Raw genomic sequence first — 12,566 nt, forward strand, 5'->3', positions numbered from 1 at the left:
TTTGAATGCCTGTGAATAAATACTGCACAGTAAACACACACGCTTGGATTCTCAAGCACTGGCAGGCTATCTGTTTGTCATATTATCCTTAAATGAAGTCATGGCTAATGCAGTGAAGCATGCAAAGTTGTTTACCCACGGCCTTTATATTGGCACCCCGTGCGAGCACTGTCCATGGTTCTTAAACAAAATGTTGCTTGCACCACAAATAATGCGTTCTGGAATAGACTTTACTTCCTTATTGCAAAGGAAAATAACTTACACTTGAATGTTTAGTGTTGACAATGTTTCCTCAACTTCATAAACTTGTCGAAATACAATTTCATTTTATGGTGCAGCGTCTTGATTCATTCACCCCCCCTCTCTCTCCCTCTCTCTCTCTCGCTCTCGCACATATGACTACTGGCGAACACGCAAAGTCGCCCTTTGTCCTTCAGCCTGAGAAGTATGTAGACATCTGCCATTACATTTCTCCAGGTTGTTGAAGCTATATTTTCTGGACGGTTACAGTGATATGGGCATAACAACTGGATCCATCCACCACCTGACTCAACTGGTCGAAGGTAAGTCCGGGACAACCATTGTCACAGCGAGACTGTTCAAACTTTAACATATCCTATCAAATATTATATTATTTACGCGAACTGCGTTTGGTTTGTAAGTGGTTAGGGTTAGGGTTAGAATAAAAACGCACAGATCATTTTAAAAATTGGGTGCATGTACAATTTTGGGTGGAGTTTTGTAGCTACGTTTCTTGAATGAAGTGAGACTGTTCTCAGAAATACTCAAAATTACTGTACAAACACAATGTTTCAGTCGGGAAAAAGAAACTTGTACATTATGGATTTGTGCCAACTTTGGCGCTGACAGTGTTTCAATAGAGCATAGACCCTTTGAACAAGACTGTTCTTGTGTTTGTGTAATACAACTGTACTATTGGAGAAACATCATATTAGCATGTTGTTACATAATACTTTGGTAATTGCATTTTAATTGGATAGCAATGAGCTGAACGTTTTTGCAAGAGGAATAATAGTGACAGTTCCTTATATCACTTATGTAATAACTCCAGTATTATGCAATTATAAAGCAATTTCCAACATCTTATGTAACAACAATGTGATATTGTCATAATCCCAAGGTTACAACACGTGTAAGAACTAGATGTCAAGTGTTACTGTATTTCCTGATGTCTCACTCATGAGTATATATTTGTTAGTAATTTTGAAGCTGCCTAAGTGGTCTACTCTAATGTTGAGGTGATTCCATGTCCCTCATGTATTTCATTGTAGGCTATCAAATATTTAGACTAATTCAATGAACTGTTGTAGTTTTTGGTTCTTCATCAAGTATTTGGCAGCCATCAAATAAATATATTTTTGTTTTTTTAAATGTCACTTGCACATATTCAAATACCTTCAGTATTATTTGGTTTTCTGTGAGACATTCAAAATACTTTAAAATATTATTTGTTTTTCTGAGACCTGTATTTGAATATCAAAGAAAAAAGTTGCCTTTTAGTTGAAACACTGTTACACTACCTCAGTATTTGAAAAGTTGGTATTTTCAAATAAACTACAAAAACTACAAAATACAACTTTTTTCCGCCCAGGTCTTATCATTGTGACTTCCACACGATATCCCTGAGGCGCGAGTCTTCATATAACCTTGACTAACCCTTCACTCTTGTCCTGTACCATTACCCTTTAATATCAGGATTTAATGATAGAGTGTCAAGTGAGGCCAGAACAATTATATTGTTTCTCACCAGGAATCTCCCATGCTGTACTGTGTGTGTGTTAAACAGCTAAATTAGATTGCTGCCGGACTCCTCCCTGGGAATTGTACATGGTAGATCTGATTATGTTTCCTAATCTTCTCCTATTAAATCTCATATTCCTCCCCAGGGTGCCCTGGCTCAGATAGACCGACTCTGTCTTTCTGCCTGTGTGTGTACAGCGATCATCCCTTTCTCCTCTCCTCTGTCCCATAGTTTTCTCCTCCTCTTTCTCCTCTCCTCTCCTCCTCCCCTCTGTTCTCAGGGTGTGTTGTTTGGTAGAATCTGGTGTTAGCAGGTTGTTTCTGTCTCTCCTGCTTGGCTCTGTGATACAGAGTGGCGTGTGTTTTTTCCACACTCTGTTACACTCCTACGTCAATGCAGAGCACACAGTGATGTAAAATTTCCCACCTCTCCCAGTGTAGCACAGACTTGCCAGAAATTGTTACAACAAGTGGTGGCAATTTTATTGGCCTCGTATACTGTCACGTTGTTTATTTGCGATGGACTGTGCAGAGAGAAGAAAGGTGATTCAGGCCCTCAATGGAAAAACAGAGTAACTTGCTTTGAGTGGACTGAACACAAGAGTGTCTAAAAGAGAAAGATCACACACACGGACACACACGTTCCAAGACATGTTCCAAGTTGTGTTCCAGTGCCCCAGATTCGTTCTCTGTAACATGGTGAGACAGAATGTAGCAGCAGCATGTGGTGCCCTTCTCAGAGTCCCAGTGAGAAGATAATTATTCCCTGAAAACCAACTCAGCCAGACAGCCAGTCATACTAGCACATTACCGGAACCAGCTGTTGGGGCAAGCAGCTGTTGAATCAGATTACGCTAGATAAGCTAGTGGGCCTGTCAAGGAACTGCTTCGTTTTTTTCTCTCCAGATTCCATCCATAACAATTAGTAGGAGCTGTCCTGTTATCCTCCTGTTATGTTTGAATCAGAGGGTCTGGGTGTGAGGGGCTACATGTGCACGTGGTATGAGGGAGGGAAGAGGAGCTCTGTCTGACCCATAGACATACATATGTACATTATTATTGCATAATGTTCAGACACATCATTGGTCTGACCCCTATCCTCATTGTAGATTCATAAATAAATGTGTTTGCCACTCAGGCAGCTAATTGGACAGTTGTGTAACGGCTGTTTGGTCTCCCCGCATTAACCCTTAATGCCTGAAGCAAAACACAATGACTCCGAGCAGGTCACTGATTGATTCATAATCTTCGATTGTAACATTTAATGCCAGGTCTGTATATGAGGTTCTCCATAGGGCCACCTACTGTACGTGCATATGAGTGGGAGGGGGCATCATGAATAATTCATGAGCAAATATGTTTGTCAGAATAATAAGAATATGAAAGAATATGAAACATGTTTGTCTTACTTTCACCTCAAACGCAAACATATCAATAGAGCAGAGCAGGCTCTCTTCCTGACCTTTTGAGTGTTATAACTATACTGTATTTCTATGGTTATGACCCTGTAAGTGCAGCACAGCACTGTTTCATAATTGAATCAAATGGGGTATCTGAGGGATAACAGATGGGGGTACTCATACTGTAATGATATTTGAGCTGATGTTAAAAGCAGGAAGGAAGCCTCTATTAGGTACAATCTTATCACATAGTCTAATGGAGTTGCTTATGGGGCTGCTTCAGTAGCATGCAAGGATCCTTGAAAAGTCTCTCCTGAGTGTCTTTCCATTGATTTTCAGATCCGAATAGATCAGGTAATCACATCGCTGTCTGAGTAATGTTTGTGCTGTAGATACTTTTTGTTCTTACCGTCGTTCCTTAGCAGCTATTACAGTGGTGTTCTTCCATTTGCTAAATGTGGTTATGGTGTTGTTTGTTTTGTGTCATAGGGAATTGCTATACCTGTAAATCGAGCCATCTGCTTTGTTACTGTCAGACAGAAGAGGGCTGGGTTGGTGCAGAGATGAGCTAGAGATGAGCCAAGACAGGATCAGAGAGCGATTAGGGTCTCACAAAGCGTAGAAAGTATAAAAGACAGCAAGGAAGATGAACAACTGCACCAACATCACTCTCTCAAAGTGGACAGCATCCCTCCCTATTCCCACAGCCAGTTACTCATCTTTAGCCTGATAGGATCTGTGCTGTCGTGACATGGAGACAGGCGCTTGCTGATAGACCTCTATCTATCTGTACGTCTGCCCCTCACAGTTAGCCCACAGTGGCAGCATGAATGTAGTCTCTTGCTGTGACAGTAGCTAGCTATTGGCCAGTGCAGATTCAAGATTACAGGGTTAGCCATAGTAGTAAAGCACCCCTGGAGCAAGTTAAGGTCAAGTGCCTTGCTCAAGGGCATATCAACAAGTTTTTACCTTGTTGGCGCAGGTATTCAAACCAGCAACTTTTCAGTTACAGGCCCAATGCTCTAACCACTAGGCTGCTTGCTTGTACTTCTACAAGCCTATAGAATTAGGGGAACAACTTGACATTATTAACTTGGCTCTTATAATCAGATTAGCTGTCAACATGTATGTTTCCAGGTAAACCAGAACATGTAAATGAGCTGTCTTAGAGGTTAGGGTGACCTAATAATGTGTTCTAACTCGACCTGTCAGATCACTTCCTATCCCAGTGAGTACTTTCAGTTCATCAAAGAGCCAGGAGGGGAGCCTTGTCCAGGAAACCATACAGTTAAAGTGCATTCAAACTCATAGCATAGATGAGCCAAATACAGTACAAATAAGGCCAAATTCAAAAAAATTGTTTCAATATTTCAAAATCATCCCAATGTGACTGGAATTGACTGTGTAGCTCAATGACGTTACTTTAAGATTGAATGCTTATTTGGTGAAAGTGCCGCGTCCGTTTGGGATACTACAACAACAAAGAGGTTACTGCAAACCACCACACTGCTTCTTCCCTCTGACCTCACTGCAGACGCGATAGAACAGCAGAATATGTACTACACGTTTCATCAACAAAACAAAAACAAATTAAAAAACAAATGAAAACAATTATTTGGGAGATATTGACTTGCATTGGGTTTTGGACAGAAATGATAGCATTAGTAGACAGCAGTCAGGTAATCAAAACCATAGAAAGGATTGCTGTCCCTCCTTATCCAAAGGCTTACAGGATAAGGAAACAAACATTTCATTTTGTAATTTAGGTAATTATTAGGTCAACTATTTACTTTTAATTTAGTCTGTGGTGTTCAGCAGTTAACAGTCAGGTCAAATCTACTTTCTACAAACACAGCAGCAGCTGGATAAATATTAGGAGTCAGGTCATTGCTGCTCACCAATAATCCTTTGTAAATTGGATCTGAGAATGTTCTTCCTTCATGCCTGTCCTAAAATATCCAGGGGTGATACTGCATATTCATTTTGAGATATAGGACACTACTGTGTGGATTTTCTAAACCCTGCAGCTACGGGAAAGGGCCTTTATTTGCTCACCTGCCATTTTGTTTCACACCTGGGTAAAGGAACACACACCTGCTCTCTCCTCTACCAGTCTGGTGTCGGAAATCACAAAGGAACCAAGTACAACATCATCAGGTAGTTGATTGTGACGAGTACAGAGAAAATGCTTACACACACACACACACACACACACACACACACACACACACACACACACACACACACACACACACACACACACACACACACACACACACACACACACACACACTAAAAGAGATGCACTCATGCTTAGACTTAATACACTATGGGCTGGTTTCCTGAACACAGATTAAGCCTTATTCTTGACTTAAAAAGAAGGTTTAATGGAGAATCTCTTGTCAAAAGCATATGTAATCTTTGTCATTACCAGGTGTATCTTATAGTTCTGAGATTGGCCCCAAAGCATACTTGAAAAGGATAACCAAGACCAGACAAGATGGAGATGCTCAACCTCACCAACTACTCCAACCTCAGCTCAGACAATGAAAGCAGCAGTCTCTTCTCTGGGAGTCCCTATAAGACGGTAGAGATCGTCCTCATCATCCTGGTGGCCGGGTCACTCAGCCTCGTCACCATTATTGGCAACATCCTGGTCATGCTCTCCATAAAGGTTTGGATTAAAGATCCGTCACTTAGTTTTTTAAATTAATCATATTCTTAGGATACAGTTGAAAAGGTCACATAATGGATAGCCAATATTCAGTGCACCTAAAATACTGGAGACCTGTTATTCTTTAGTGTTGTGATTGAAAGATATTGGCAAAATGCATTGCACATTGTTAGGGTCAGGAGTTACTCCTGACCATGTGACCTTGGCCAGATCACATGGTCAGGAAAAACTCCTGGTTCTACACATATCATTGTCTTTTCTAATATTCTCCTGTATGCTCTCCATGAAGGTCAATAGGAACCTCCAGACTGTCAACAACTATTTCCTGTTCAGCCTAGCCTGTGCTGACCTCATTATTGGCCTGTGCTCCATGAACCTCTACACTGTCTACATTGTGATTGGACACTGGCCCTTAGGCCCGGTCGTGTGCGACCTGTGGTTGTCCATTGATTACGTGGTCAGCAACGCCTCAGTTATGAACCTCCTCATCATTAGCTTTGACCGCTACTTCTGCATCACCAAGCCTCTCAGCTATCCGGTGCGCCGCAGCACCATGATGGCGGGGATGATGATTGCGGCGGCCTGGGTGCTGTCATTCGTACTATGGGCTCCTGCCATCTTGTTCTGGCAGTTCTTCGCGGGTGGGCGGACGGTGCCGCCTGGCGAGTGCTACATCCAGTTCTTCTCCAACGCAACAGTGACGTTTGGCACGGCCATCGCGGCCTTCTACCTGCCTGTGGCCATCATGATCAGTCTCTACTGGCGCATATCCAAGGCCAGTCGCAGCCGGGTACGGAGGAACAGCAGGAAACCTTTAGGGAATAGCCTGGGAGAAGGCCCATCGCAGAGCCAGGAGGATGGGTGCAGGGCCCAGCCCAATGACTGCACTGTGACTGGGGAGGAGGAGGAGGAGGAGGGTGGGGATGGAGAGAAGGTCGGGGAGGGGGTCCAGCAGCAGAATGACAGGGAGCCCTGCAGAGGGGAAGGGCCAGACAGAGATAGCTCTACCACAACAGTCAGCAACCTTGCCTCATCATCCAATCAAAAGAAAGAGCCTGGCCTATCACAGAAGGGGTCAAACGGTGAGGCCAAATCCAGCCAGACGCTGTGTTGCTATCAGAACCAGGCCAAAGGCTGTGGGCCCAAACTCTCCTGTATCAGAAGCAACTCCCGGCCTGAGGGAGAGACATACAAAGCCACGCACAGCAACACAGATTCCACCCCTGCAACAGAGAAACACAGCCTGGTGACACGGACGCTGTTAAAGGTGTTGATATATTTATATATATATATATATATATAATGCACAACAGAATAGACAGCAACTTCCATTAAATAATAATATGAAGTATGTCTAAAGTGAAAAGATATATACACTGAGTATACAAAACATTAAGAACACCAGCTGTTTCCATGACATAGACTGACCAGGTGAATCCAGGTGAAAGCTATGGTCCCTTATTTATGTCACTTGTTAAATCCACTTCAATTAGTGTAGATGAAAGTGAAGAGACATATTAAAGAGGGATTTTTAAGCCTTGAGACAATTGAGACATGGATTGTGTATGTGTGCCATTCAGAAGGTGAATGGGCAAGACACAAGATTGAAGTGCATTTGAAAGGGTTATGGAAGTAGGTGCCAGGTGCACTGGTTTGTGTCAAGAACTACACCGCTACTGGGTTTTTCACGCTCAACAGTTTCCCTTTTGTATCAAGAATGGTCCACCACCCAAAGGACATCCAGCTAACTTGACACAACTGTGGGAAGCATTAGTCAACATGGGCCAGCATCCCTGTGGAACCCTTTCGATACCTTGTAGTCCTCAACCTAACTCAATATTAGGTATGTGTTCCTAATGTTTTGTATACTAAGTGTATACTTATAACCATAATCAAAAAGCACAAGATATTTTACGTGGTAGGGGAGAATGTAGAATCATGAAAAAAATGCATTCATACTGATAAAAAAATCTATCACTTTTCTGTCTCCAGGTGACAAAGAGGAACTCCAAGCAGAGCTCCAAGAGGAAGACGAAGAAGAAAAAGGGCCCTCCGTCCCGGGAGACGAAGGTGACGCGCACCATCATGGCCATTCTGGTGGCGTTCGTGGCCACGTGGACACCTTACAATGTGATGGTGCTCATCAACACCTTCTGCTCCAGCTGCATCCCCAACTCGCTGTGGACCATTGGCTACTGGCTGTGTTACATCAACAGCACCGTCAACCCGGCCTGCTACGCCCTGTGCAACACCACCTTCAAGAACACCTTCAGACAGCTGCTGCTCTGCCAGTACAGGAACATACGCACGATGAGGTCATGAGGACCAGGGGGTCAGGGGTCATGGCTGCGAAGCTGCTGTCTTGATTCACTCAGATACTCACAGATCTGATAGGACCGGATAGGTGAAAGTAGGTGAAGCTATTGTTCAGACCTACCCAGTCATCTTTGATCTGTGCAGAGGCTGAACCAGAGCAGAAGGAGAGGGGATACAACTTCTTAGAATGAAATGCAGCTCAGATGTGTATCTATCTATGTTGGTTGTGGTTTTATATGAGTAGGTTCCAAATTAGACTGCTATTCTCATGAAACGTTTGGTTTCAACATGGTGGCTAAAACTCGGTTTACATAATGGCTGTCTATGTTATGTTTTGGGTATGTGACATGTCTACTCTATGGTATGAATTTGGATATATCGGGTATGTCTGGGTGATTCTGTCTGATGTCTTGTGATTGCTTGTTGTCCAGTGCTTGTTTGATAAACAGGTGCAGTGGCAGAGGTTTGCTCAGAACTGTTTCTGCACTGTTCAGACACTTAAGGTTTGTTTGTTGATATACTATGACACATGGTTATAGATGTTCCCCTATGTACAGTTGAAGTCAGAAGTTTACATACACCTTAGCCAAATACATTTAAACTCAGTTTTCACAATTCCTGACATTTAATCCTAGTAAAAATTCCCCATCTTAGGTCAGTTAGGATCACCACTTTATTTTAAGAATGTGAAATGTCAGAATAATAGTAGAGAGAATTATTTATTTCAGCTTTTATTTCTTTCATCACATTCCCTGTGGGTCAGAAGTTTACATACACACAATTAGTATTTGGTAGCATTGTCTTTTAACTTGGATCAAACTTTCCAGGTAGCCTTCCACAAGCTTCCCACAATAAATTGGGTGGATTATGGCCCATTCCTCTTAGGAGACAGAATGCGTCTTCTTCCTGAGCGGTGTGATGGCTACGTGTGCCCATGCTGTTTATAATTCCGTACTATTGTTTGAACAGATAAACGAGGTACCTTCAGGCGTTTGGAAATTGCTCCCAAGGATGAACCAGACTTGTGGAGGTCTACAATTGTTTTTCTGAGGTCTTGGCTGATTTATTTTGATTTTCCCATGATACCAAGCAAAGAGGCACTGAGTTTGAAGTTAGGCCTTTAAATGCATCCACAGTTACAGCTCCAATTGACTCAAATGATTTCCTATCAGAAGCTTCTAAAGCCATGAAATAATTTTCTGGAATTTTCCAAGCTGTTTAAAGGCACAGTCAACTTAGTGTATGTAAACCTCTGACCCACTGCAATTGTGATACAGTGAATTATAAGTGAAGTCTGTAAACAATTGTAGGAAAAATGATGTGTGTCACGCACAAAGTAGATGTCCTAACCGACTTGCCAAAACTATAGTTTGTTAACAAGAAATTTGTGGAGTGAAAATTTGTGGAGTTGAAAAACGGGTTTTAATGACTCCAACCTAAGTGTATGTAAACTTCCGACTCCAACTGTAAGTATAAATGAGGTTTAGATTGTTAAAAAAAGATGTGTAAGTATTCTGAGAAAGAACATAAAAACACTAGTACTGTTGATATATCTAGGAGAAGAAGAAGAAGAGGGAAGAGAGAGAAGAGAGGAAAAAGACTGAGAATTTCCTGCACAGCCAAAACCAACAGATTCAGAGAAACATAAGACTACGAATACACCTGTAAATATACAGTACCAGTCAAAAGTTTGGACACACCTACTCATTCAAGGATTTTATTTGTACTATTTTCTACATTGTAGAATAATCGTGAAGACATAACAACTATGAAATTACACATGGAATCATGTAGTAACCAAATAAGTGTTCAACATTTTATATTAGAGATTCTTCAAAGTAGCCACCCTTTAACTTGATGACAGCTTTGCACACTCTTGGCATTCTCTCAACTAGCTTCACCTGGAATGCTTTTACAACACTCTGCGGTCCGACTCATCCCAAACCATCTCAATTGGGTTGAGGTCGGGTGATTATGGAGGTCAGGTCTCTCCTTCTTGGTCAAATAGCCATTACACAGCCTGGAGGTGTGTTTGGGGTCATTGTCCTGTTGAAAAACAAATGATAGTCCCACTAGGCGCAAACCAGACGGGATGGCGTATTGCTGCAGAATGCTGTGGTAGCCATGCTGGTTAAGTGTGCCTTGAAATTCTAAATAAATCCCTGACAGTGTCACCAGCAAATCACCCCCACACCATCACACATCCTCCTCCATGCTTCATGGTGGGAACCACACATGCGGAGATCATCCATTCACCTACTCTGCGTTTCACAAAGACACGGTGGTTGGAACCAAAAATCTCAAATTTGGACTCATCAGACCTAAAGACAGATTTCCACTGGTCTAATGTCCATTGCGCATGTTTTTTGGCCCAAGAAAGTCTTATCCTATGCAGCAGAGGTAACTCTCGGTCTTCCTTTCCTGTGGTGGTCCTCATGAGTGTCAGTTTCATCATAGGGCTTGATGGTTTTTGTGACTGTACTTGAAGAAACTTTTAGTTCTTCAAATTTTCTGGATTGACTGACCTTCATGTCTTAAAGTAATGATGGACTGTCGTTTCTCTTTGCTTATTTGAGCTGTTCTTGCCATAATATGGACTTGGTCTTTTACCAAATAGGGCTATTTTCTGTATACCCACTCTACCTTGTCACAACACTAATTGGCTCAAACATATTAGGAAGGAAAGAAATTCCACAAATTAACTTTTAACAAGGCACACCTATTAATTGAAATGCATCCCAGGCCTTTTGAACCTGATTGAGAGAATGCCAAGAGTGTGCAAAGCTGTCATCAAGGGAAGGGTGGCTACTTTGAAGAATCTCTAATATAAAATATATTTTGATTTGTTTAACACTTTTCTGGTTACCACATGATTCCATATGTGTTATTTCATAGTTTTTATATCTTCATTATTATTCTACAATGCAGAAAATAGGATAAAAAAATAAAAAACCTGTACTGAGTAGGCGTTTCCAAACTTATGACTGGTACTGTATGTAACTACACTGTTTTTACAAAAGTACGTCGACAACCCTTCAAATTAGTGGATTCGGCTATTTCAGCAACACCCATTGCTGACAGGTATAGAAAATCGAGGACACAGCCATGCAATCTCCATAGACAAACATTGGCAGTAGAATGGCCTTACTGAAGAGCTCAGTGACTTTCAACGTAGCACCGTCATAGGATGCCATCTTTCCAACAAGTCAGTTTGTCAAACTTCTGCCCTGCTAGAGCTGCCCCGGTCAACTGTAAGTGCTGTTATTGTGAAGTGGAATTGTCTAGGAGCAACAACGGCTCAGATGGGACCGCCGAGTGCTGAAGCGCGTCAAAATCATCTGTCCTTGGTTGCAAAACTCACTACCGAGTTCCAAACTGCTTCTGGAAGCAACGTCAGCACAAAAACTGTTCGTCGGGAGCTTCATGAAATGGGTTTCCATGGCCCAGCAACCACACACAAGCCTAAGATCACCATGGGCAATGCCAAGTGTCGGCTGGAGTGATGAATCACGCTTCACCATCTGGCAGTCCGACGGACGAATTTGGTTTTGGCGGATGCCAAGAGAACGCTACCTCTCCAAATGTATAGTGCCGATTGTAAAGTTTGGTGGAGGAGGAATCGTGGTCTGGTGCTGTTTTCCATGGCTCAGGCTAGGCCCCATAGTTCCAGTGAATGGAAATATTAACGCTACAGCATACAATGACATTCTAGATGATTCTGTGCTTCCAACTTTGTGGCAATAGTTTGGGGAAGGCTCTCTTCCTGTTTCAGCTTGACAACATCCTGTGCACAAAGCGAGGTCCATATAGAAATGGTTTGTCGAGATCAGTGTGGACCTCACTAATGCTCTTGTGGCTGAATGGAAGACGGTCCCGGCAGGAATGATCCAACATCTAGTGGAAAGTCTTCCCAGAGTAGTGGAGGCAACTACATATTAATGCCCATGATATGTCAAGGAGATGTTCGAAGAGCAGAAATGTTTACAAATTAATACAAATGAATTTTGTCAGTTAGTATTCAACCGATTTATTATGACAAGCCTAAATAAAAATTGCATGGACTCACTCTGTGTGCAGTAATAGTATTTACACAGCCTGGAGTATTTAACATGATTTTGTATTATGACTATCTCATCTCTGTACCCTACATAAGTGAATTTAACAAACAGATTCAACCACAAAGACCAGGGAGGTTTCAATGTCTCGCAAAGAAGGACACCTATTGGTAGACGGGTAAAAAATAAAATAAGCAGACATTGAACATCCCTTTGAGCATGGTGATGCTAATAATTACACTTTGGATGGTGTATCAATACACCCAGTCACTACAAAGATACAGGAGTCCTTCCAAATTCAATTGCCGGAGATGACGTAAACCGATCAGGGATCGGACACTGGGAAAAAAATTCAACTTT

The 12,566-nt window shown here is 42.1% G+C and overlaps 1 protein-coding gene across 2 annotated transcripts; it reads left to right on the forward strand.

Annotated features, from left to right (window-relative positions):
- Positions 1 to 389: 389 nt before the first annotated feature.
- Positions 390 to 12,217, forward strand: LOC110520525 (muscarinic acetylcholine receptor M2). Of its 2 annotated transcripts, XM_090183186.1 has the most exons (5): positions 390 to 563; positions 5,246 to 5,318; positions 5,596 to 5,835; positions 6,125 to 7,102; positions 7,828 to 8,653. In XM_090183186.1, the coding sequence occupies exons 3-5, from the start codon at positions 5,662 to 5,664 to the stop codon at positions 8,155 to 8,157; spliced, it is 1,482 nt and encodes a 493-aa protein (XP_090039312.1). In that variant the 5' UTR covers positions 390 to 563; positions 5,246 to 5,318; positions 5,596 to 5,661; the 3' UTR covers positions 8,158 to 8,653. The 2 variants fall into 2 exon arrangements, with proteins under 2 accessions (XP_090039312.1, XP_021453618.2); XM_021597943.3 differs by lacking the exon at positions 5,246 to 5,318 and having other exon boundaries at positions 7,828 to 12,217.
- Positions 12,218 to 12,566: the final 349 nt, after the last annotated feature.

The sequence above is a fragment of the Oncorhynchus mykiss genome, chromosome 1 (assembly GCF_057628025.1).
Source record: "Oncorhynchus mykiss isolate SJ-2025 chromosome 1, ASM5762802v1, whole genome shotgun sequence".
Taxonomy (NCBI): Eukaryota; Metazoa; Chordata; class Actinopteri; order Salmoniformes; family Salmonidae; genus Oncorhynchus; species Oncorhynchus mykiss.